The 26192-nt window shown below is 49.0% G+C and overlaps 1 protein-coding gene across 1 annotated transcript in view; it reads right to left on the reverse strand.

The window, feature by feature from the left end:
* Window positions 1–26192, reverse strand: part of LOC134551084 (mucin-5AC-like) — a 49261-nt gene continuing 23069 nt past the window's right edge. Inside the window, exons 31-49 of the mRNA XM_063398207.1 lie at window positions 12615–25859; window positions 12225–12448; window positions 11184–11358; window positions 10756–11006; window positions 9234–9417; window positions 8669–8867; window positions 7596–7774; window positions 7302–7371; window positions 6931–7028; window positions 6504–6535; window positions 5609–5786; window positions 4826–4930; window positions 4558–4592; window positions 4068–4190; window positions 3864–3962; window positions 3086–3214; window positions 2389–2446; window positions 1682–1787; window positions 1–1163 (exon numbers count right to left, since the gene is read on the reverse strand). Coding sequence (XP_063254277.1) covers window positions 932–1163; window positions 1682–1787; window positions 2389–2446; window positions 3086–3214; window positions 3864–3962; window positions 4068–4190; window positions 4558–4592; window positions 4826–4930; window positions 5609–5786; window positions 6504–6535; window positions 6931–7028; window positions 7302–7371; window positions 7596–7774; window positions 8669–8867; window positions 9234–9417; window positions 10756–11006; window positions 11184–11358; window positions 12225–12448; window positions 12615–25859 — 15722 coding nt within the window. The 3' untranslated portion in view covers window positions 1–931. The remainder of the gene's footprint in view (window positions 1164–1681; window positions 1788–2388; window positions 2447–3085; window positions 3215–3863; window positions 3963–4067; window positions 4191–4557; window positions 4593–4825; window positions 4931–5608; window positions 5787–6503; window positions 6536–6930; window positions 7029–7301; window positions 7372–7595; window positions 7775–8668; window positions 8868–9233; window positions 9418–10755; window positions 11007–11183; window positions 11359–12224; window positions 12449–12614; window positions 25860–26192) is intronic.

Consider the following 26192-nt stretch of genomic DNA (forward strand, 5'->3'; position numbering starts at 1 on the left):
TGCTGTAAAATGCTCAAAATTTATTAATCATAATTTCTTTTTTGTGTCTTAAGGAACAAAAATAAAATAATATTCAAAAACAAAAGAAAATATACCATACCCAGACAACATGACGGAGACTAAGAAATGGGATAACATTAATTCTGAAAGAAGTGACCCAATAAATCAGTTTTCAAAAAAAAAAAAATAATAAATAGCAGTGGTTCAGCTTTTTAAAGCTTCCTAGGAAAGAATTTACAATTATTATTATTATTATTATACTTTTGTTTATAAAAAATCCTTCATATGCCTCTGTTGGCAAATATATATATATTTCTTCTGTAAACAGTTAACCACATAACAAAACAATAAAAAAATCCATATTTTCATACAGCAACTATGCTGATGGTGTTATGTAAACAAAAAGTAGTATGCAGCAGCTTCTCACAATAGGATATTTTCCTTTTCCTCACAAAAACATGTAGGGAAATATGTCCATCATAAATTTTCAAAATATTGACGTTTAGAGTTTTGAAAAGATATGGTTTTCTGCACTCTAAGTTTTCCTCAACAAAAAAGAAACATATAGAAGCAGAGTGGAACAGTTTTCCTTGGGTTTGGTTTGTTTTCTGGATTTGTCATTTGATTTTTCTCGGTGAACTGGAATGAAAATGTTATTAAAAAGTCCAGCACTCCTCAGAAGACAAATGAACAGAAAATGTCAAGATGAACTTGTGCTGTACTTCTCAAGTTGTAAAAGAAACGACATAAAAAAAATGGGAGATGTATTGATAATGAAAACTGAAATTCTGTAGACAGACATACTATGAGTTTATGCAGAAAACATCATCTGTTCATCCAAAATTTTAGCTGCTCTTGACACTTTTGTATTTTATGAAGTTTCTTTATTTAGTCTTATGCTCAGCCCTTGCTTGAGGACTTCTCTCTAGTTCTAATTTTTGACATTTGCTTGCTCCTGAGAGGTCTTTATCTGCTGTGTCTGCTGTTGGGTGTTGTCTTGGGTAATGCACTCAGCACCCACACAGCTGCATTTCTCCACGTAGGTGTAGGAGTGATCAAGGAAGGTTCCGTCACTGCACGTCAGAGTCACCTTTCTTTTGCTGGTCTTGACTTCCTGACAACACGAGCATTTGTGCTCCATTGTGTTTGTCATTTGAGAATATCTGATTGAAATAACAGTGAAAGGAGAGATTCAGAATTTATGTGAGAAATAACACTGCCCCTCCCACCCATTGCAAAACGTAACCAGAAGTTGCGTGCTTGCATGTGGAACTATGGCTCAGTATTACCATTCTTACAGCATTGTGATGAAATACACGTAAATTGCTCCTCATTGTAAAAAACCTGATGGTTCTAAGTCTTCGTTAAGGCACAGAAAAAGTAAAGAATTATTCCAGATCACATAGTGAGCCAGTCCAGGGAGAGGATAATGAGAAACAAGTAACCTCAATTTTAAATGGGCAATATCAAAATTTGGGTCTATTCACTATGACACTGAACAGACTGTTAAACACTGAATCTCAAGGTAATCAAGCTAGTATGTTACATTAATTAGCACAATGGAAACAGTTGATGAATGGGTGGATGTTGGACACATCAGAAAAACACTTGTGATTTACTTGATGTAAGTGGTGTAAAGAGTAGAAGACAAGAGGCCACAAGTATCTTTTATGCCACTTACCGTGAGTAAGCATCACAGCTGCCTTCACAGTATGTTATCTCAACAGGTGCAGGAGATACACAGCCATTGTAGTTGATGACAGTAGTCATATTGTGCTTCATACAAACTGAGGTCATCACAAAGTAAAGGAAAATAGGTTAAAATACATGTGCATATAAATAGATAGCTGTGTATGACATGATAGTTTGTAACTGAAAACTAAGGTGGATGGAGTGGATGAAATAGGAAACTAAGTCGCAGTGCATTTTTCCTTTAATTGCTGAGGGCCAAATGAAGACTGTTTGTGTTATCAGTGGATGAAACTTCCCCTTTTTCTTATGCAACTTGGTGCAGATTGCAGAAATTAAGAGCAGTACTGTGGCAACTGCTGGATGCGCACCCATCTCTCAGAACTGGCTTCACTTTACACCTTAAAGAGAATATATCTATGGAAATTGGAGAATAATCATAGTCCTCCACCCTCCCACAAGAAAGCCAACATTTAATAGTAGGGGACAGGAAATTTCACCATCTGTTTCACAAGGACCTAAAATGCATAGTGGAAATGTTCTCCTGCTTTTTTTTCCCCTTTCTCACCCCAGTGAAGCAGCAAACCCAAACTGTGGTCAGTTCACCTCATCTGTCTATGCACCCATTGTGCAAAATGGGCTAATGTAGCTAATAAGGCACATATAATCAATACTTCCAGCAAAATTATTATTACTTACGTTTCGGTATTCTTTGGCACACTAGACAGCAGCCATCATCAGATAACTTGACATCATCCTTAAGTGGGAAAACATAAAAAGATAACTCAGGTTTCATATCTGCATATTAAAGCAGACTTTCCCTGCTTCCTAATTTTCTCTGGCACCAGAGACTGTGTATATTTTTGTATTGACATGGAATCTGACTTCAAGCAAGGCTAAATATTAAGGGCACGTCATTACTTTAAAATTAGTAAGAGTTATTTGAAAGCTGAAATGGAGGAAAACTCTCAGTTGAGTAGTACAATTTCGGCACGCAGTAAAGCTCGTAGGACACGTAAGTCAAAATATTGTGACCAAAGTCAGTAAAGGTGAAGGATTATAACAGACAGGGTTAACACAATGACTGAAATAGCTGACTTGCCAGAGGCTGATTTTTGCTTCTAGGTCACTTGACACTTTTAGGAATCCAAAATACTGTGTTGTATCCTTTTCACTAATATCTGATCCTCAGTGAGGATTGATAAACACTTAATTTAATTTTGAGTTGCTTTTCTGTAAAATTTGACTGGGACCAGGTTCAGAGAGGATAAAAGGAGAGTTACTTAGAAGCATGATGCTTCTGCTAGGCTTTTTCATTGAACATCATGATTCTTCTATCACTGGTGCTAGGCACTGCGACCTTTCCAAAAGTGAGAACAGGTAAAACAGAACTTACTGGATCACACTCATCAGGGTTAAAGGCAGGACAGCTTGCTTCTTTGATAACTTGAATGAACTGGTCAGCATGTTTTTCACATGTGTAAACAGTACAGTTATCACCAGGTGGATTCCAGTATTCTCCTTCCTGAGAGTAGTCGAAATAAAAGCAAATTAAAATCGTCTCATATAAAAATGAAACAAAAGCCATCCAATGTCTTATTCTTGCTGTGTATAGTAGTTTGATTATTCCAAACAACTTCCTTGAATTTCAACTGATAATTATTTGCCATATTATCATTCTGCTATTAAGTGTTTTTCATTACCAAGTGAGGAGGCTCTATTTTTATCTGGATATAGATGTGCTTTTTGTGTGAATAGGGTAAGTCCATGGACTCATTTGGAAAGAATAATTTGCATTTCAATGGTTTTGTCATTAGAATTTATGGATGTGTCAAAATGCCTCCAGAGATAAAATTATCCTTTGAGCAAAATGGGTGCTACAGTTTCAGCACTGAAGGCAAACAAAAGCCCATTGCTTTCACCTGTATATTTTCCTATGTTGATTTCTGAAAGCCATTGTTCAGTATGATATCACAGTTGCTTCCAGAAATCTTAGAACTGGCATTTTGTGGTGTAAGGTATTGTTTACGCTGTGTGGAGACTGTCCAGTCCCTGCCTGAGTAAGCATCTGTCTAATGTGAGAAAAGATGGAGGAAATAAATTTGACAAATACAAGGAAAGAATGGAAAGACTAGCAGAGGTCTCCAAAAGTGAAGTAAACCAGAGGTAATTACATGGAGCACGTGTGTAAAGTTGTCTCCCACAGTCACTACACAAGCTGCTGCCTTGCATGTGCCGCAACACTGTCCAGGTTCCACTGTGTATTTATAGCCCTGTTTTGAAAGAGAGACAATGGCATTGAGTCAGGTCACTGGCCTCAGCTGGTGGTTACTGGAGCTGAGTGGGGTAGGAATTAGTGACAGCAGAACAGCACTCACCAGCGGGCAGTATGTGTCACAGATAACAGGCTGGCACGTCACCCTAGGCTGGTGAGGCCCGGAGGGAGAGGATTCAGAGCAGGTACATTCTTCACAGGGGCCTGATGGAATGGCAGCTCCAGGCTAGGGGAAGTTGGAAAAGCCCATTATTAGTTAGTTAAAACAAGTTGCTCTGTGTATACATGTCACAGAAAATACGAAGATGAACTATGTATAGGCTAAGCTATCCATAAACACAATTTTGGTTGTTCTATTTAAGCAGAGTTTCTGGTTTGGTAATATCAATCTTGGAATCAAATTCTGCTAATGTAGAAAGCAGAGCAGAAAATGCTTTTGCTTGTACAAAGGGTGTTAACCTCAGTGAAATAAAGAATAATGTTTTATCTCAGGCCTTCGTACAAAATATGGACCATGATAAGTTGTCTCAAAAACACTGCACTGTGAACTATGTGAAGGTGTATTTCTACAGTGAGTAACTCTGTGTACTTACTGCGTAATAGGTTTCGTTGACTACACAGCCCTGTCCTGTAAAGAAGGAAGAAGGAGGTGTAAGTTTTAAGAGGCAGAAATGCATGACAAAACTTCTGTTTTGTTGCTTTGTAGACCCATTTCATAGACCTGTGGCAGCAGCCTTAAACACTCATTCACAACAAGGCCCAATATGATAACACAGATAATTTGCACCTCTCTTATAAGGTTTTTGTAACTTAGAAAAATACAGCAGTAAATAGCACATGAAGAGGGTGCACAATACTTACTGCATTCAAGGACAGGACAGCAGTTTCCAGGTGGCATTACTGTGATTATTTCCTGTCCCTCTAAGCACTGGGGTGTGATGTCAGGGCAGAGGCTTGTGTTGCAGTCTGTTTCATGTAAGAGAACGTAGAAAATAAGCTCAGAACTTTTGAATTAAAGCAATTTTGTTTTACATTAACTTCTGAAGTTTTCCCGTGGGGTAGATATGGTGTTTACACAAGATAGTTTAATGACTAATTCAGTCTATGTGCCAAGGTGTTTTCAATGTGATTGGGCTTTCCCATAACCTCTGTAAAAGAAAACACTGAGAAGAATAGAGTGGTAATTGCTGGAAAGAGATAATTTCAAAGAGAGATTTGTACCAGTGGGAAAATTTGATGACTCTCTGGTCTGAGAACTGGTTCTGGAACTTTCTTGAGCAATTTTTAAATAGTCGGGACTATTTTTTACAGTTAATTTTCCTAATACTGGTCTTGGAAATAGAAAACGTTGTGAATGATTTTTGAATATTATTTCAGATAGCAGCAGTGTTAAAGGTTTTCAATGTTAAATTATAGAAGATTTTCAGTTACTTTTCTATGTCTAACTAAAGATAACAAATTTAAAGATTAAAAGATTTTATAAACGCATTTGCTGTGTGCTCTGCAAGAAGGCTCTGAAAAGCAGGATGAGGGAAAAGCACTATGATATCAATGCAAAGTATTAAAAAATGAGAAATGATTGCTGTAGTTTCCTAAAATTAATATAGCATATTCCCCATGACAAAGAACCAAGACAGTACTTACAGCACTCAGTCCTAGTACAGCATGGATCTTCTGGTATCTGTATCTGAACAGGCATGTAACCTGGTTCTTCACAAAATACTTGCTGTGTCAGAGAACATTGGTGTTTTGTACACTTCACCATAAGAGTATTTTTGTCACAGACACATTCCTGGCAATCTTTTGTCCATTTTTCTCCTGGCTAAATAAAAAAGAAAAACACAGACAAAGGAAATAAAAAAATAAATATAAAAATAATCCAAAATAGTTTTATTTCCTGCTAGTTGACATATTCATGTATATAGTGATAACTGATTATATCAGCCTTTTCATATTTTGGATTCTATAGGAGACCATCAAACTGCTGATTAGCAGAAGATGCTGGAGGCCACTAAAGGTTCTGAGTTCACAAAGCTATTGCATTCTATTTGTAGCATAGTGTTAGCATGAGGGTTACAGGAGATCTAAAGAAGTGATTGAGCCTCACATCCATTTTTGAAATAGAAATGATCATATGACATACTCATTTTCACATTAGGTGGCTGATTTTTATGCAGCTGTGGAACTAAGAATACAGGCTATGAACATGGTAAGCAACAGGTAAACTTTGTTATCCACCTCGCCCTTCATTTCATAGTAATTTTAGTGAGCCAAATTTGTGGAAATAAAATCATCAGATATGCCTAACTTCCCCTACTACCATCTCTCTCTTTCTCTAAGTTTTTTCTCTGTATGTGAGGTTATTGAAAGAATATTTTATCACTTGCTATTAAATTTCTTAGGGGTACTCTAGCACTCATTACTTTTAAGACTGAAAGTAAACAAACATTTGTGACAAAGCTTTGGTTTTGTGGAACAGTAAATATTGTCTTGTTTCACTTGTCTGTGCTCATTAAGCCACATTCATTGTGATACTCACCCATCTGGACATTCCATTTGGTTCTCTGCAGACTGGAAAGAAAAAGAGAAAAACAGACAAACAAATGAATGGGTATTTATTGAAAACTGACTAAAGGAGTACATATGCACAGTTTCAAATACTGTGAAATACTGTGAAGACAAATACTGTGAGGATAAAGCTAAGAAGAAAATGAATATGCGGACTAATTTTGCTGAACTGTAGAGTTCTGCCATCTTGGTGGGTCTCACATAGGAAAGGAGGATGGGAAAGAAAGGTAATATTGGCTATTATTCAATATTGAATATTATTCAGTTTGTAATTGGGGACACCTAGGAAGGCTGATTTGCAATGATCTGACCATGCAGAAGATGACTATAGAACTTGGGACTCCTGTCTAACAACCCTGATCTTTATTTATTCCCCAAACTAGCTACAGATGACTTACGACAATCAGAGACACAGATGTTGCTCTCTGCACTCAGGAGTGTCAATCCTTCAGGACAGAAACAGCCTTCAGTTATTCCATAGCCAGGACGGTCATAGCTGGAATGGGAAGAATATATGTGCTTGAGTACAACACACTTGTGGTGAGGCAGAGGAGCATATCATGTCAGATACAAGAGAGACAAAAATTTACAGTTTCTGAAGGGCAACAGGAAGCACATGTTCCTAGGGCAGATTGATATTTATAAATCTTGAATAAATTAGTGAAATTTGCAACACATTTCATTATGAAATAACTCAAATTTCTGAGGAAAGTAGACAAGGAAAATACAAGCAGGTGTTTCAGGGAGGGAGATTTTTGTTTTTCCATACCTTTGGTCACAGGTAACTGGACTAATGGGCCCGCATGGCTTGTATACCAAGCTTGATGGGCAGCTGAACGCTGTATGGAAAAGAAAGACAAAAAAAAAATTAAAAATTGACAGTAGATGCATTTTTCCAGAAAAAATTACTACAGTTTTGCCTTCTTCATTGTCAGCTTCTGTGAGAAAGGACCCACTGGATTTTTGTAGACAGTAACTAAGTGTCAGGTATAAGATATGTTTAGTAAATAAACCACTGATTTGTATCATTTATCACACAAATTTTAAGTCCTGCAATACTTACGGCATGTATTGTTGGTTGTTCCTCTCCAGTCAATGCAGACACCTCTAGCAGCACACTCTGTAGCATATATCTCCAAACTGGAACACTGCATGGATTCATCGTCTATGCGACATCCATCAAAAACACAGCCTTTGAAAAATGGTTCTGGTGGTATCACTGTATGACATTCTGCAAAAACCCTGCAGGCAGTAAAGAAAGCAACCCCCTTGTATGTTAATGAGCCATTAGACAAAGTCTGTTCCTGTCAGACAACACTTTCCAGTTAATAGCATGTGAGACTGCTTCAGAAAGGAAGGTATTATGAGAAACAAAACCCTAGGAATGGCCAGTAAGCTGGGAGATAGGTTCAGGAAAGATTAAGAAATCTGAAGTACCTTTTTTTTCTAAAGACATTAATGGTCATAGTATTTCTGTATGTGTACACAACTTTTTAGCTGTTTGACAGCAGAAATTTAGTGTAAAAGAGAATTGCACCAGATTAAGAAAAGAAGGAATGAAAAAATGTAGCAATAGAAAATTCACGCATAAAATAGCTCCAAACTTACTAGATACTACAGAAAGCATGTACAAGAGAGCCTTTACAAGTAACTCATCTGAAAAAAGGGTTTGTCAGCCTACACAGGTATAGGAAATACTTCAGGAAACAAGCCTCTGTGCATTTGGAACTCCATGTTTTAGATAAAATGTACAAAGAGTGAAGGACATTTTTCAGCTGTTTGCACCTGCTCTCTTCACCTGCTTGGTAACTCAGTTCTATGATTTGTACTGAAGACTCACTAGAAATTTAGAGTTCAGTCTTTGCTTAGTAGTTAATGAGCATACTCTGGAGGTATTGCATCCAAGGAGTATTGATTTTTGCTGCATCCTTCTCGTTTTACCTCTCCTTGCTCAGCTATCTTTGATGTGCAAGTCATTAAAGCAGACCAGTTTCTTTTGCAAAGGCCTTTTACTATGTATATTCTGTCATTAAGCTGACATTTTCAGCTATTATGACATGCTAAAGCTATAGCTGTTATTCTTCTTGTAAGATATTGAAACAGTTTTGTCTAGAAAAAATGAATTTGTTTTCTTACTCGCTCAAGATAAGCTTGCAGAGTGGAGGTGTTTGGCATTGCGGCTTTGGTGGAGGTGTGGTTATAGGTGGTATTACTGGTACTCCATGGCATGACTTGTTGTTGTCAACAATCCAGTGATGAGCCATTTCGGGACAGGAGGAAATGATCTTACCACTTGGTAAGCGGCATTCATCTTTGTTATTGTTCGTACATGTTCCTGGAAGAGACAAGTTGGGTAAGTCTCATAAACCATGTTTAGAGATGCACAATACCTTCCTGGGTTGATATGTTTAGTTGTGATGTACTCATGAAATGCATATTTTGCCTTGCTTCATTGGGAGGGGTTTCTCTAGTTATATGAACTTTAGGTTATGGAAAAACAAACAGATGTAAAACCCCAGTCCCAAAGAAAGATTGACCTTTTGACATTGTACAGAAGCTGAAGAACAGAACTGTACTGATTTCCATTTATTTCTGTTTAAAAATTTCTGTCAATTGTAAGACTGCATAGCTGGAGTGGGTGAGCATAACCAAGGTAGGGGTGGGGAAAGAGGACTGCCTCCAATCTCTGAATCCTTCTTACCACATTGTCCTTCGGTGTTGTTGCCAAATTTGCTGTATGGGAGCTTCACAGAGAAAATCAGACCACTGAAGGTGATGACAGCACCAATTTCTTCTATTTCAACAATCATGTTGATGCCAAGAGTGGAGAAAGAAATGCCATCTTTTTTGAAGCCTGGTTGGACAATCTTTTTGTTGAAGTACATCTGAATGCAGGGTTAAAAAAAAACAACAAAAACAACACATCAGAATAAGCACTGCTTCTGCCTGATTGTTTTAAATAATATTTTCTAATCTTCATAATTATGCATAACTCCATATTGTTATTCATCACATCCAGTGCCCATTGGCATGCTAATGACAGCATATATTTGCATTGATATCATGGCTTGTGCTGCTATACTGCTAAAATGGGATAATAATCTTAGTGGCCTCTTCGTACTGTGTTTGTGCTGATTGTATGCTAATACACAGTATTCTATGCACATAAATCCAAGTATTTTCATTGTATCCCTCATGATTATGTGTATTGGAAACATTTTTCATATGAAAATGAGTGGTAGCTTTCTCTAGCTACAGAAACATCCCTGCCATTATTATGAAATAACTTCGCCAGATAATCACACCATCTCTATATTACATAGTAATTGACATTGTAAGAGTTGTTGGAATTCAAAATGAAGTCAGATACCCTTAGTGCCAGTTTTATATAGTAGTGATCACATTTATTTATTAAACTTTTCAATCTGTAGCCAGTATCTTGTATGAACTAATAAACATATTTGCCTAGTTGTTTTTTGTCAGAAGTTATTCTGCAACTCTCTTCTCACTGAATTGGGCTAAAGCATGAGTTAAAATTGTCAGTTACTGTTTACTTTCACAGGGAATCACTGAGACCAATGCATGTTTCTGATTGAGAATTTGGCAGGGCACTCTAAGGTGAGTGCCTAGTCAAACAAATTTTCTCCCTCTCTGTAAATTCTCTAATCAACTAATAGATTCTCTAGTGTAAGAGTAGGACTATCTTTTCATTTTCATTAGTTTGCCAACACTACTTTGGATCATCAAGGTGAGATGATGGCCTAAGTCACCCCTTTTCTTCAGCTAGGTCTAAGTTTCTCCTTTCTTCACACTAGGAAATTGAAGGGGGAATCATGTTAGGGCTGTTTGGTGCCTGAAGTTCCATGAAAGCAGTCCCCAGTCATGCAGCAGATAAGGGATACATATCCATCTTCCCTGCGAGAAAAGACTCCTGCTTGCAATTTGCATTTGTGTTTCTTCAAAGTGTGTTTGTTTAGATAAGTGTATGCCACAATGTATCAGTTTTCATGAAATACGAATTTTGTTCTTCAAACATGGTTTGCATGCAGTGCAATCCTGGATGTTCTCAGCATCCAGTGCAATGCCTTTTTTTCCCCCTAGTGATACCCTCTGCCCTGATCAACTCCATGATGGGATATTCAAACAGACCCTATCTCAGAATAGCATCAGTAAGGCTTATGAAAACTATTTCTTCTTTGCAAGAATAGGAAAAAAATATTTACCACATTGGTCATCACACCATTCATGAGTTCACGAGTCAGCAGCACTTCTGCAGATTTGTAGAAAATTATAATGGATTTAGGGCAGGAGAGTCCATCTTTTGAATCGCAGTAGTAATTGTCAATGTAAACACGGAAGTTGTCATATCTAGGGACAATCTGTTTCACCAGGACGTAAGTGCAGTTTTCAAGGAAGGTATAATAGGTTCCATCAAAAGTAATGTAATGAGGATCACCCCATCCACTACATACACCTGTTACAGAGAAAATACGTGGAAGATTAAGATGAGAATTTATGTAGAAAACATTTAAAAACTGAAGAGAGTGCAATTTATAGAATGAGCTTACGAAATGAAAATGCCCATATAATCTGTGTAAAGATTAGCTTTTTTTTTTCCAAAATTGTTATTCCTGAATCTGTTGGTGCTTACATTGACACTCATATCGGTAACAGCATCCATTGTCGTCAGGTACCAGCATTGGTGGGTATTTGTTTGCACAGGTAATTTCCTTTACAGGTGGGCAGTACGTTGGTACTACGTCTATGTCATTGTCTCCATTACAGATGACTTCTGTACAGTTGGATAATTTGAATCTTTCTCCAGGCTGCAAAATGAAGAAAAAGTTTTTGTAACAAAACACTGCAAACAGGTATAACCTTTACACCTCTTTTTAGATTTATGTTATACTTCCAGTAATGGTAGTGTTCGAAAGGAATTAGTATGTGTTAGTTCTCTTCTATTTGTGGTATTAGTTGTTTTTTTATGGCAACTAGAGTTATTCAAAATTCTGACCATGATATGAGGGATAGAAAATGCTTACTTTGCTAAATCTAAAAGACTAAAATGAAAATATTCACTGATATTAAAAAGTTGTCAATATTCTACGGGATTAATATTTTTTAGTGCTAGAAGGAGGTGGGAACCTAAACGACACTTGTTTCTTCTGCATGAGGAACCCTTCTGGGGCTTGGGGGACACAGGTTACAGGAATTGCATTCCTCTATTGTATGCATAGCATACTTGAAGGTCAACAGAGAACATAACGACAAAAAAAAAGTTTAAAGGAGTATAGATAAAAAGGAGTATAGATAAAAGAGCAGGAGAACAAAAACAGATGCAAGTCTCAACTGCATTCAAAATTATTCCCTTTAGTGAAAAAATAAGATCCAAGAGAAAACCCCTTCTATTATGTCAGTGAGAAGATACCTTAAATATGCAATGCATCAAAGAGTTTTAGTAAAAAAAAAGTAACCAAAAAAGAATATTAAACTTGCCTTAGCAGTATAAAAAACTGAAATTCAGAAAAAGGAAAATTCAAATATTATGTCCTATATATTGCCCATCATTAGCAAAACAAATAAGGACAATCAGCACATGTAAGGCTTAAAGATTAAAAACTGTTCCAATCTCGTAACACCCAAAAATACGGTATGGTTTAAAAAGTCAAAGAGTAACACAGAAATTACGTACTTGTAATGGAGGATACAGAGGGGAAACACAACCATGAAAAACAATACTTGAAGTGGTGGGAGGCAGAGGAACTGATGTTGTTACAGTGGACCACTCTGAGGAAGTAGTGGCTGGAGAAGTAGTGACATTACAATGTACAGCGTGTCGTTCAATATTACAGGTTGGGCTACAGATGGCATAAAATCTACATCCTTCACTATCCATTCTGTTGTAAATCAAGTCACCTTGAAAAAAAAACAGGAAATATTACAAATAGGAATAAAAATTTAAGATACCAGGAAAGCACAATAAAAAAACTTTGTAAAAAATAAGAATCAGGATAAAAAAAAAAAAAAAAAGAAAAAACAAAAAACAAAACAAAAAAAACACTCTAAAAACACATGAACTAACCTGGTGAAAAAATAGCATCGCCAATCTTGCAAAAACATGAGGTAGTTGACACGTGAGACAGAGGAGGGGTAAAGATAGGTTCACTTCGGGTAGTAACAGACAATGTGCTGGAGGTGGTTGAGGGGGTAAGGATAGAGCAGTTGTAGTTGGGGGTGCAGCAGAGCACGCGGATCTTGTAGTTGAGGCACATCTTGAATTTGCCCGTCTGGTCCTCGTTCTTGCACACCAGTCCAAAGTGGACGTCGCACTGCACAACCTGTCCCACCTGCTGGATGGGTACGTCGGGGTAGTCCTCCGCCCGGCACTCGATCTGCTTTGGCTGCCGGCAGACTCGCTTGCCGGCGGCGCGGATGTGCTGGTAGGTCTCAAAGTCTCCCTGGTTGGGCCCCGAGGAGGGGAAGTCCACGTCAAACCATTCGCTCCAGGCGCACACTTCGGGTTGACAGGTGGTGGTGGAGGTGGTGGAGGGGGAAGTGGTAGACGTGGTCGGCGCGGGGCTGGTGGTTGTGGTGATTTCTGTGGAGGTGGGACTGGTGGTGCTGACGGTGATGGGCACGGAGGTGGAGGTGGTGACGGGGGTGGAGGACGGCGTGGTTGTGATCGGGGTGCTGGTGGTAGGGCTGGTGGTCGAGGGGATCGGGATAGAGCAGTTGTAGTTGGGGGTGCAGCAGAGCACGCGGATCTTGTAGTTGAGGCACATCTTGAATTTGCCCGTCTGGTCCTCGTTCTTGCACACCAGTCCAAAGTGGACGTCGCACTGCACGACCTGTCCCACCTGCTGGATGGGTACGTCGGGGTAGTCCTCCGCCCGGCACTCGATCTGCTTTGGCTGCCGGCAGACTCGCTTGCCGGCGGCGCGGATGTGCTGGTAGGTCTCAAAGTCTCCCTGGTTGGGCCCCGAGGAGGGGAAGTCCACGTCAAACCATTCGCTCCAGGCGCACACTTCGGGTTGACAGGTGGTGGTGGAGGTGGTGGAGGGGGAAGTGGTAGACGTGGTCGGCGCGGGGCTGGTGGTTGTGGTGATTTCTGTGGAGGTGGGACTGGTGGTGCTGACGGTGATGGGCACGGAGGTGGAGGTGGTGACGGGGGTGGAGGACGGCGTGGTTGTGATCGGGGTGCTGGTGGTAGGGCTGGTGGTCGAGGGGATCGGGATAGAGCAGTTGTAGTTGGGGGTGCAGCAGAGCACGCGGATCTTGTAGTTGAGGCACATCTTGAATTTGCCCGTCTGGTCCTCGTTCTTGCACACCAGTCCAAAGTGGACGTCGCACTGCACGACCTGTCCCACCTGCTGGATGGGTACGTCGGGGTAGTCCTCCGCCCGGCACTCGATCTGCTTTGGCTGCCGGCAGACTCGCTTGCCGGCGGCGCGGATGTGCTGGTAGGTCTCAAAGTCTCCCTGGTTGGGCCCCGAGGAGGGGAAGTCCACGTCAAACCATTCGCTCCAGGCGCACACTTCGGGTTGACAGGTGGTGGTGGAGGTGGTGGAGGGGGAAGTGGTAGACGTGGTCGGCGCGGGGCTGGTGGTTGTGGTGATTTCTGTGGAGGTGGGACTGGTGGTGCTGACGGTGATGGGCACGGAGGTGGAGGTGGTGACGGGGGTGGAGGACGGCGTGGTTGTGATCGGGGTGCTGGTGGTAGGGCTGGTGGTCGAGGGGATCGGGATAGAGCAGTTGTAGTTGGGGGTGCAGCAGAGCACGCGGATCTTGTAGTTGAGGCACATCTTGAATTTGCCCGTCTGGTCCTCGTTCTTGCACACCAGTCCAAAGTGGACGTCGCACTGCACGACCTGTCCCACCTGCTGGATGGGTACGTCGGGGTAGTCCTCCGCCCGGCACTCGATCTGCTTTGGCTGCCGGCAGACTCGCTTGCCGGCGGCGCGGATGTGCTGGTAGGTCTCAAAGTCTCCCTGGTTGGGCCCCGAGGAGGGGAAGTCCACGTCAAACCATTCGCTCCAGGCGCACACTTCGGGTTGACAGGTGGTGGTGGAGGTGGTGGAGGGGGAAGTGGTAGACGTGGTCGGCGCGGGGCTGGTGGTTGTGGTGATTTCTGTGGAGGTGGGACTGGTGGTGCTGACGGTGATGGGCACGGAGGTGGAGGTGGTGACGGGGGTGGAGGACGGCGTGGTTGTGATCGGGGTGCTGGTGGTAGGGCTGGTGGTCGAGGGGATCGGGATAGAGCAGTTGTAGTTGGGGGTGCAGCAGAGCACGCGGATCTTGTAGTTGAGGCACATCTTGAATTTGCCCGTCTGGTCCTCGTTCTTGCACACCAGTCCAAAGTGGACGTCGCACTGCACGACCTGTCCCACCTGCTGGATGGGTACGTCGGGGTAGTCCTCCGCCCGGCACTCGATCTGCTTTGGCTGCCGGCAGACTCGCTTGCCGGCGGCGCGGATGTGCTGGTAGGTCTCAAAGTCTCCCTGGTTGGGCCCCGAGGAGGGGAAGTCCACGTCAAACCATTCGCTCCAGGCGCACACTTCGGGTTGACAGGTGGTGGTGGAGGTGGTGGAGGGGGAAGTGGTAGACGTGGTCGGCGCGGGGCTGGTGGTTGTGGTGATTTCTGTGGAGGTGGGACTGGTGGTGCTGACGGTGATGGGCACGGAGGTGGAGGTGGTGACGGGGGTGGAGGACGGCGTGGTTGTGATCGGGGTGCTGGTGGTAGGGCTGGTGGTCGAGGGGATCGGGATAGAGCAGTTGTAGTTGGGGGTGCAGCAGAGCACGCGGATCTTGTAGTTGAGGCACATCTTGAATTTGCCCGTCTGGTCCTCGTTCTTGCACACCAGTCCAAAGTGGACGTCGCACTGCACGACCTGTCCCACCTGCTGGATGGGTACGTCGGGGTAGTCCTCCGCCCGGCACTCGATCTGCTTTGGCTGCCGGCAGACTCGCTTGCCGGCGGCGCGGATGTGCTGGTAGGTCTCAAAGTCTCCCTGGTTGGGCCCCGAGGAGGGGAAGTCCACGTCAAACCATTCGCTCCAGGCGCACACTTCGGGTTGACAGGTGGTGGTGGAGGTGGTGGAGGGGGAAGTGGTAGACGTGGTCGGCGCGGGGCTGGTGGTTGTGGTGATTTCTGTGGAGGTGGGACTGGTGGTGCTGACGGTGATGGGCACGGAGGTGGAGGTGGTGACGGGGGTGGAGGACGGCGTGGTTGTGATCGGGGTGCTGGTGGTAGGGCTGGTGGTCGAGGGGATCGGGATAGAGCAGTTGTAGTTGGGGGTGCAGCAGAGCACGCGGATCTTGTAGTTGAGGCACATCTTGAATTTGCCCGTCTGGTCCTCGTTCTTGCACACCAGTCCAAAGTGGACGTCGCACTGCACGACCTGTCCCACCTGCTGGATGGGTACGTCGGGGTAGTCCTCCGCCCGGCACTCGATCTGCTTTGGCTGCCGGCAGACTCGCTTGCCGGCGGCGCGGATGTGCTGGTAGGTCTCAAAGTCTCCCTGGTTGGGCCCCGAGGAGGGGAAGTCCACGTCAAACCATTCGCTCCAGGCGCACACTTCGGGTTGACAGGTGGTGGTGGAGGTGGTGGAGGGGGAAGTGGTAGACGTGGTCGGCGCGGGGCTGGTGGTTGTGGTGATTTCTGTGGAGGTGGGACTGGTGGTGCTGACGGTGATGGGCACGGAGGTGGAGGTGGTGACGGGGGTGGAGGACGGCGTGGTTGTGATCGGGGTGCTGGTGGTAGGGCTGGTGGTCGAGGGGATCGGGATAGAGCAGTTGTAGTTGGGGGTGCAGCAGAGCACGCGGATCTTGTAGTTGAGGCACATCTTGAATTTGCCCGTCTGGTCCTCGTTCTTGCACACCAGTCCAAAGTGGACGTCGCACTGCACGACCTGTCCCACCTGCTGGATGGGTACGTCGGGGTAGTCCTCCGCCCGGCACTCGATCTGCTTTGGCTGCCGGCAGACTCGCTTGCCGGCGGCGCGGATGTGCTGGTAGGTCTCAAAGTCTCCCTGGTTGGGCCCCGAGGAGGGGAAGTCCACGTCAAACCATTCGCTCCAGGCGCACACTTCGGGTTGACAGGTGGTGGTGGAGGTGGTGGAGGGGGAAGTGGTAGACGTGGTCGGCGCGGGGCTGGTGGTTGTGGTGATTTCTGTGGAGGTGGGACTGGTGGTGCTGACGGTGATGGGCACGGAGGTGGAGGTGGTGACGGGGGTGGAGGACGGCGTGGTTGTGATCGGGGTGCTGGTGGTAGGGCTGGTGGTCGAGGGGATCGGGATAGAGCAGTTGTAGTTGGGGGTGCAGCAGAGCACGCGGATCTTGTAGTTGAGGCACATCTTGAATTTGCCCGTCTGGTCCTCGTTCTTGCACACCAGTCCAAAGTGGACGTCGCACTGCACGACCTGTCCCACCTGCTGGATGGGTACGTCGGGGTAGTCCTCCGCCCGGCACTCGATCTGCTTTGGCTGCCGGCAGACTCGCTTGCCGGCGGCGCGGATGTGCTGGTAGGTCTCAAAGTCTCCCTGGTTGGGCCCCGAGGAGGGGAAGTCCACGTCAAACCATTCGCTCCAGGCGCACACTTCGGGTTGACAGGTGGTGGTGGAGGTGGTGGAGGGGGAAGTGGTAGACGTGGTCGGCGCGGGGCTGGTGGTTGTGGTGATTTCTGTGGAGGTGGGACTGGTGGTGCTGACGGTGATGGGCACGGAGGTGGAGGTGGTGACGGGGGTGGAGGACGGCGTGGTTGTGATCGGGGTGCTGGTGGTAGGGCTGGTGGTCGAGGGGATCGGGATAGAGCAGTTGTAGTTGGGGGTGCAGCAGAGCACGCGGATCTTGTAGTTGAGGCACATCTTGAATTTGCCCGTCTGGTCCTCGTTCTTGCACACCAGTCCAAAGTGGACGTCGCACTGCACGACCTGTCCCACCTGCTGGATGGGTACGTCGGGGTAGTCCTCCGCCCGGCACTCGATCTGCTTTGGCTGCCGGCAGACTCGCTTGCCGGCGGCGCGGATGTGCTGGTAGGTCTCAAAGTCTCCCTGGTTGGGCCCCGAGGAGGGGAAGTCCACGTCAAACCATTCGCTCCAGGCGCACACTTCGGGTTGACAGGTGGTGGTGGAGGTGGTGGAGGGGGAAGTGGTAGACGTGGTCGGCGCGGGGCTGGTGGTTGTGGTGATTTCTGTGGAGGTGGGACTGGTGGTGCTGACGGTGATGGGCACGGAGGTGGAGGTGGTGACGGGGGTGGAGGACGGCGTGGTTGTGATCGGGGTGCTGGTGGTAGGGCTGGTGGTCGAGGGGATCGGGATAGAGCAGTTGTAGTTGGGGGTGCAGCAGAGCACGCGGATCTTGTAGTTGAGGCACATCTTGAATTTGCCCGTCTGGTCCTCGTTCTTGCACACCAGTCCAAAGTGGACGTCGCACTGCACGACCTGTCCCACCTGCTGGATGGGTACGTCGGGGTAGTCCTCCGCCCGGCACTCGATCTGCTTTGGCTGCCGGCAGACTCGCTTGCCGGCGGCGCGGATGTGCTGGTAGGTCTCAAAGTCTCCCTGGTTGGGCCCCGAGGAGGGGAAGTCCACGTCAAACCATTCGCTCCAGGCGCACACTTCGGGTTGACAGGTGGTGGTGGAGGTGGTGGAGGGGGAAGTGGTAGACGTGGTCGGCGCGGGGCTGGTGGTTGTGGTGATTTCTGTGGAGGTGGGACTGGTGGTGCTGACGGTGATGGGCACGGAGGTGGAGGTGGTGACGGGGGTGGAGGACGGCGTGGTTGTGATCGGGGTGCTGGTGGTAGGGCTGGTGGTCGAGGGGATCGGGATAGAGCAGTTGTAGTTGGGGGTGCAGCAGAGCACGCGGATCTTGTAGTTGAGGCACATCTTGAATTTGCCCGTCTGGTCCTCGTTCTTGCACACCAGTCCAAAGTGGACGTCGCACTGCACGACCTGTCCCACCTGCTGGATGGGTACGTCGGGGTAGTCCTCCGCCCGGCACTCGATCTGCTTTGGCTGCCGGCAGACTCGCTTGCCGGCGGCGCGGATGTGCTGGTAGGTCTCAAAGTCTCCCTGGTTGGGCCCCGAGGAGGGGAAGTCCACGTCAAACCATTCGCTCCAGGCGCACACTTCGGGTTGACAGGTGGTGGTGGAGGTGGTGGAGGGGGAAGTGGTAGACGTGGTCGGCGCGGGGCTGGTGGTTGTGGTGATTTCTGTGGAGGTGGGACTGGTGGTGCTGACGGTGATGGGCACGGAGGTGGAGGTGGTGACGGGGGTGGAGGACGGCGTGGTTGTGATCGGGGTGCTGGTGGTAGGGCTGGTGGTCGAGGGGATCGGGATAGAGCAGTTGTAGTTGGGGGTGCAGCAGAGCACGCGGATCTTGTAGTTGAGGCACATCTTGAATTTGCCCGTCTGGTCCTCGTTCTTGCACACCAGTCCAAAGTGGACGTCGCACTGCACGACCTGTCCCACCTGCTGGATGGGTACGTCGGGGTAGTCCTCCGCCCGGCACTCGATCTGCTTTGGCTGCCGGCAGACTCGCTTGCCGGCGGCGCGGATGTGCTGGTAGGTCTCAAAGTCTCCCTGGTTGGGCCCCGAGGAGGGGAAGTCCACGTCAAACCATTCGCTCCAGGCGCACACTTCGGGTTGACAGGTGGTGGTGGAGGTGGTGGAGGGGGAAGTGGTAGACGTGGTCGGCGCGGGGCTGGTGGTTGTGGTGATTTCTGTGGAGGTGGGACTGGTGGTGCTGACGGTGATGGGCACGGAGGTGGAGGTGGTGACGGGGGTGGAGGACGGCGTGGTTGTGATCGGGGTGCTGGTGGTAGGGCTGGTGGTCGAGGGGATCGGGATAGAGCAGTTGTAGTTGGGGGTGCAGCAGAGCACGCGGATCTTGTAGTTGAGGCACATCTTGAATTTGCCCGTCTGGTCCTCGTTCTTGCACACCAGTCCAAAGTGGACGTCGCACTGCACGACCTGTCCCACCTGCTGGATGGGTACGTCGGGGTAGTCCTCCGCCCGGCACTCGATCTGCTTTGGCTGCCGGCAGACTCGCTTGCCGGCGGCGCGGATGTGCTGGTAGGTCTCAAAGTCTCCCTGGTTGGGCCCCGAGGAGGGGAAGTCCACGTCAAACCATTCGCTCCAGGCGCACACTTCGGGTTGACAGGTGGTGGTGGAGGTGGTGGAGGGGGAAGTGGTAGACGTGGTCGGCGCGGGGCTGGTGGTTGTGGTGATTTCTGTGGAGGTGGGACTGGTGGTGCTGACGGTGATGGGCACGGAGGTGGAGGTGGTGACGGGGGTGGAGGACGGCGTGGTTGTGATCGGGGTGCTGGTGGTAGGGCTGGTGGTCGAGGGGATCGGGATAGAGCAGTTGTAGTTGGGGGTGCAGCAGAGCACGCGGATCTTGTAGTTGAGGCACATCTTGAATTTGCCCGTCTGGTCCTCGTTCTTGCACACCAGTCCAAAGTGGACGTCGCACTGCACGACCTGTCCCACCTGCTGGATGGGTACGTCGGGGTAGTCCTCCGCCCGGCACTCGATCTGCTTTGGCTGCCGGCAGACTCGCTTGCCGGCGGCGCGGATGTGCTGGTAGGTCTCAAAGTCTCCCTGGTTGGGCCCCGAGGAGGGGAAGTCCACGTCAAACCATTCGCTCCAGGCGCACACTTCGGGTTGACAGGTGGTGGTGGAGGTGGTGGAGGGGGAAGTGGTAGACGTGGTCGGCGCGGGGCTGGTGGTTGTGGTGATTTCTGTGGAGGTGGGACTGGTGGTGCTGACGGTGATGGGCACGGAGGTGGAGGTGGTGACGGGGGTGGAGGACGGCGTGGTTGTGATCGGGGTGCTGGTGGTAGGGCTGGTGGTCGAGGGGATCGGGATAGAGCAGTTGTAGTTGGGGGTGCAGCAGAGCACGCGGATCTTGTAGTTGAGGCACATCTTGAATTTGCCCGTCTGGTCCTCGTTCTTGCACACCAGTCCAAAGTGGACGTCGCACTGCACGACCTGTCCCACCTGCTGGATGGGTACGTCGGGGTAGTCCTCCGCCCGGCACTCGATCTGCTTTGGCTGCCGGCAGACTCGCTTGCCGGCGGCGCGGATGTGCTGGTAGGTCTCAAAGTCTCCCTGGTTGGGCCCCGAGGAGGGGAAGTCCACGTCAAACCATTCGCTCCAGGCGCACACTTCGGGTTGACAGGTGGTGGTGGAGGTGGTGGAGGGGGAAGTGGTAGACGTGGTCGGCGCGGGGCTGGTGGTTGTGGTGATTTCTGTGGAGGTGGGACTGGTGGTGCTGACGGTGATGGGCACGGAGGTGGAGGTGGTGACGGGGGTGGAGGACGGCGTGGTTGTGATCGGGGTGCTGGTGGTAGGGCTGGTGGTCGAGGGGATCGGGATAGAGCAGTTGTAGTTGGGGGTGCAGCAGAGCACGCGGATCTTGTAGTTGAGGCACATCTTGAATTTGCCCGTCTGGTCCTCGTTCTTGCACACCAGTCCAAAGTGGACGTCGCACTGCACGACCTGTCCCACCTGCTGGATGGGTACGTCGGGGTAGTCCTCCGCCCGGCACTCGATCTGCTTTGGCTGCCGGCAGACTCGCTTGCCGGCGGCGCGGATGTGCTGGTAGGTCTCAAAGTCTCCCTGGTTGGGCCCCGAGGAGGGGAAGTCCACGTCAAACCATTCGCTCCAGGCGCACACTTCGGGTTGACAGGTGGTGGTGGAGGTGGTGGAGGGGGAAGTGGTAGACGTGGTCGGCGCGGGGCTGGTGGTTGTGGTGATTTCTGTGGAGGTGGGACTGGTGGTGCTGACGGTGATGGGCACGGAGGTGGAGGTGGTGACGGGGGTGGAGGACGGCGTGGTTGTGATCGGGGTGCTGGTGGTAGGGCTGGTGGTCGAGGGGATCGGGATAGAGCAGTTGTAGTTGGGGGTGCAGCAGAGCACGCGGATCTTGTAGTTGAGGCACATCTTGAATTTGCCCGTCTGGTCCTCGTTCTTGCACACCAGTCCAAAGTGGACGTCGCACTGCACGACCTGTCCCACCTGCTGGATGGGTACGTCGGGGTAGTCCTCCGCCCGGCACTCGATCTGCTTTGGCTGCCGGCAGACTCGCTTGCCGGCGGCGCGGATGTGCTGGTAGGTCTCAAAGTCTCCCTGGTTGGGCCCCGAGGAGGGGAAGTCCACGTCAAACCATTCGCTCCAGGCGCACACTTCGGGTTGACAGGTGGTGGTGGAGGTGGTGGAGGGGGAAGTGGTAGACGTGGTCGGCGCGGGGCTGGTGGTTGTGGTGATTTCTGTGGAGGTGGGACTGGTGGTGCTGACGGTGATGGGCACGGAGGTGGAGGTGGTGACGGGGGTGGAGGACGGCGTGGTTGTGATCGGGGTGCTGGTGGTAGGGCTGGTGGTCGAGGGGATCGGGATAGAGCAGTTGTAGTTGGGGGTGCAGCAGAGCACGCGGATCTTGTAGTTGAGGCACATCTTGAATTTGCCCGTCTGGTCCTCGTTCTTGCACACCAGTCCAAAGTGGACGTCGCACTGCACGACCTGTCCCACCTGCTGGATGGGTACGTCGGGGTAGTCCTCCGCCCGGCACTCGATCTGCTTTGGCTGCCGGCAGACTCGCTTGCCGGCGGCGCGGATGTGCTGGTAGGTCTCAAAGTCTCCCTGGTTGGGCCCCGAGGAGGGGAAGTCCACGTCAAACCATTCGCTCCAGGCGCACACTTCGGGTTGACAGGTGGTGGTGGAGGTGGTGGAGGGGGAAGTGGTAGACGTGGTCGGCGCGGGGCTGGTGGTTGTGGTGATTTCTGTGGAGGTGGGACTGGTGGTGCTGACGGTGATGGGCACGGAGGTGGAGGTGGTGACGGGGGTGGAGGACGGCGTGGTTGTGATCGGGGTGCTGGTGGTAGGGCTGGTGGTCGAGGGGATCGGGATAGAGCAGTTGTAGTTGGGGGTGCAGCAGAGCACGCGGATCTTGTAGTTGAGGCACATCTTGAATTTGCCCGTCTGGTCCTCGTTCTTGCACACCAGTCCAAAGTGGACGTCGCACTGCACGACCTGTCCCACCTGCTGGATGGGTACGTCGGGGTAGTCCTCCGCCCGGCACTCGATCTGCTTTGGCTGCCGGCAGACTCGCTTGCCGGCGGCGCGGATGTGCTGGTAGGTCTCAAAGTCTCCCTGGTTGGGCCCCGAGGAGGGGAAGTCCACGTCAAACCATTCGCTCCAGGCGCACACTTCGGGTTGACAGGTGGTGGTGGAGGTGGTGGAGGGGGAAGTGGTAGACGTGGTCGGCGCGGGGCTGGTGGTTGTGGTGATTTCTGTGGAGGTGGGACTGGTGGTGCTGACGGTGATGGGCACGGAGGTGGAGGTGGTGACGGGGGTGGAGGACGGCGTGGTTGTGATCGGGGTGCTGGTGGTAGGGCTGGTGGTCGAGGGGATCGGGATAGAGCAGTTGTAGTTGGGGGTGCAGCAGAGCACGCGGATCTTGTAGTTGAGGCACATCTTGAATTTGCCCGTCTGGTCCTCGTTCTTGCACACCAGTCCAAAGTGGACGTCGCACTGCACGACCTGTCCCACCTGCTGGATGGGTACGTCGGGGTAGTCCTCCGCCCGGCACTCGATCTGCTTTGGCTGCCGGCAGACTCGCTTGCCGGCGGCGCGGATGTGCTGGTAGGTCTCAAAGTCTCCCTGGTTGGGCCCCGAGGAGGGGAAGTCCACGTCAAACCATTCGCTCCAGGCGCACACTTCGGGTTGACAGGTGGTGGTGGAGGTGGTGGAGGGGGAAGTGGTAGACGTGGTCGGCGCGGGGCTGGTGGTTGTGGTGATTTCTGTGGAGGTGGGACTGGTGGTGCTGACGGTGATGGGCACGGAGGTGGAGGTGGTGACGGGGGTGGAGGACGGCGTGGTTGTGATCGGGGTGCTGGTGGTAGGGCTGGTGGTCGAGGGGATCGGGATAGAGCAGTTGTAGTTGGGGGTGCAGCAGAGCACGCGGATCTTGTAGTTGAGGCACATCTTGAATTTGCCCGTCTGGTCCTCGTTCTTGCACACCAGTCCAAAGTGGACGTCGCACTGCACGACCTGTCCCACCTGCTGGATGGGTACGTCGGGGTAGTCCTCCGCCCGGCACTCGATCTGCTTTGGCTGCCGGCAGACTCGCTTGCCGGCGGCGCGGATGTGCTGGTAGGTCTCAAAGTCTCCCTGGTTGGGCCCCGAGGAGGGGAAGTCCACGTCAAACCATTCGCTCCAGGCGCACACTTCGGGTTGACAGGTGGTGGTGGAGGTGGTGGAGGGGGAAGTGGTAGACGTGGTCGGCGCGGGGCTGGTGGTTGTGGTGATTTCTGTGGAGGTGGGACTGGTGGTGCTGACGGTGATGGGCACGGAGGTGGAGGTGGTGACGGGGGTGGAGGACGGCGTGGTTGTGATCGGGGTGCTGGTGGTAGGGCTGGTGGTCGAGGGGATCGGGATAGAGCAGTTGTAGTTGGGGGTGCAGCAGAGCACGCGGATCTTGTAGTTGAGGCACATCTTGAATTTGCCCGTCTGGTCCTCGTTCTTGCACACCAGTCCAAAGTGGACGTCGCACTGCACGACCTGTCCCACCTGCTGGATGGGTACGTCGGGGTAGTCCTCCGCCCGGCACTCGATCTGCTTTGGCTGCCGGCAGACTCGCTTGCCGGCGGCGCGGATGTGCTGGTAGGTCTCAAAGTCTCCCTGGTTGGGCCCCGAGGAGGGGAAGTCCACGTCAAACCATTCGCTCCAGGCGCACACTTCGGGTTGACAGGTGGTGGTGGAGGTGGTGGAGGGGGAAGTGGTAGACGTGGTCGGCGCGGGGCTGGTGGTTGTGGTGATTTCTGTGGAGGTGGGACTGGTGGTGCTGACGGTGATGGGCACGGAGGTGGAGGTGGTGACGGGGGTGGAGGACGGCGTGGTTGTGATCGGGGTGCTGGTGGTAGGGCTGGTGGTCGAGGGGATCGGGATAGAGCAGTTGTAGTTGGGGGTGCAGCAGAGCACGCGGATCTTGTAGTTGAGGCACATCTTGAATTTGCCCGTCTGGTCCTCGTTCTTGCACACCAGTCCAAAGTGGACGTCGCACTGCACGACCTGTCCCACCTGCTGGATGGGTACGTCGGGGTAGTCCTCCGCCCGGCACTCGATCTGCTTTGGCTGCCGGCAGACTCGCTTGCCGGCGGCGCGGATGTGCTGGTAGGTCTCAAAGTCTCCCTGGTTGGGCCCCGAGGAGGGGAAGTCCACGTCAAACCATTCGCTCCAGGCGCACACTTCGGGTTGACAGGTGGTGGTCGAAGTTGTATATGTTGTAGTTTTTGCCGTTGTGGTGCTTCTGAGTGTTGTGTAGGTTGGTTGTGGTTTTGGTCTCGTAGTTGGTTTTGGCGTTGTTCTGGTATGTATGTAATCGGTTTTTGGTGGAACTGTAGATTCCGTTGTCAGCTTGTGTTTAGTTTGTAAGTGTGGAGTCGTTCCCAATGTTGTACTTGAGTAATACTCCGTTTTTTTTGTTGTTATAGTATGGCTTTCAGGGGTTGTTTCACATGGTACAGGGATATTTATGCAGCATTTAAATCTTAACTCATAGTTATAGCAGATTGGTGGCAGTTGATCTTTATTGTAACATTTCAACCCTTCTTCCGTGTTACACGTTATGTGTTGCTCTAGTAGAGGATATGGTGTATTAGGAAACCGCACTGCTCTACATTCCACATCCTTTCTATTGTCGCAGACTTTGTATCCTTTATCTTTGATGTTCTGAATGGTATCAAAATCTCCATCATTGTAACCTGACCCTGGGTAACTGACATCATACCATCTTGACCAGTAACATTTTTCTTTGAAACAAAGAGGAATCGTTGAATGTGATGTGGTTACAGGTGTCGTCATTGTAGCAGTAGTTGTTTCTTCAGGAGTTGAAGGTGTGAATGTTGTACTTTCAGAAGTTGTAGTAACTGAATACGGTGTTTCCGTAGATGTTTCTGTCGGAGTTGTAGTTGTGACTGGGGTTGATGTGCTGAAAGGCGTCGTGGAAGAGCATGGTACAAAAACACAGCAGTAAATTCTGATTTCATAGTTGTTGCACATTGTTGAAATTTGATCCTTGTTGTAACATATAAGCCCTTGTGTTGTACTGCATTCTACTTTTTGGCCAAGGTCTTTCAGTGGTATATCAGGGAACTTTTCTGCTCTGCACTCAACAGCCCTTGGGGCCTTACAGACTGCATAGCCTTTTGCTCGTAATTCATCAAAAGTTTCAAAATCTCCTCCGTCATAACCAGGGGTTTGTAGACTCCCATCATACCATTCTGACCACTCACAGACTTCATGAACACATACTGATGTAGTTGGTGACACTGTGATGGAGAAGAGAACAGGAAATTAAGAATGAATTTCTGTAGATACTGTCTTTTTTTCTCATTGTAAATGGGCGGACAGTTTTCTTAATGTCATTTTTCTTACTTTAGGCTCCTGTCGTGCATCAGTTTATTATACATATAGTTTAATATGTTGTAGAACAGAAAATCCATTACCCAGCAATTTAATAGAGTGACATGCTTGAACTGTCACTTCCCAAGAGAATACTAAATATGTGTTACAAGTTGCTGAAATAAGTCTCAGGTCTTATTTATACACCCTGGAAAAAAACAAGTCTCACTTGTTTTGCATTTGGTTGAGTGTATTTGCTT

This window comes from Prinia subflava, chromosome 5 (assembly GCF_021018805.1).
Source record: "Prinia subflava isolate CZ2003 ecotype Zambia chromosome 5, Cam_Psub_1.2, whole genome shotgun sequence".
In the NCBI taxonomy this organism is placed as follows: Eukaryota; Metazoa; Chordata; class Aves; order Passeriformes; family Cisticolidae; genus Prinia; species Prinia subflava.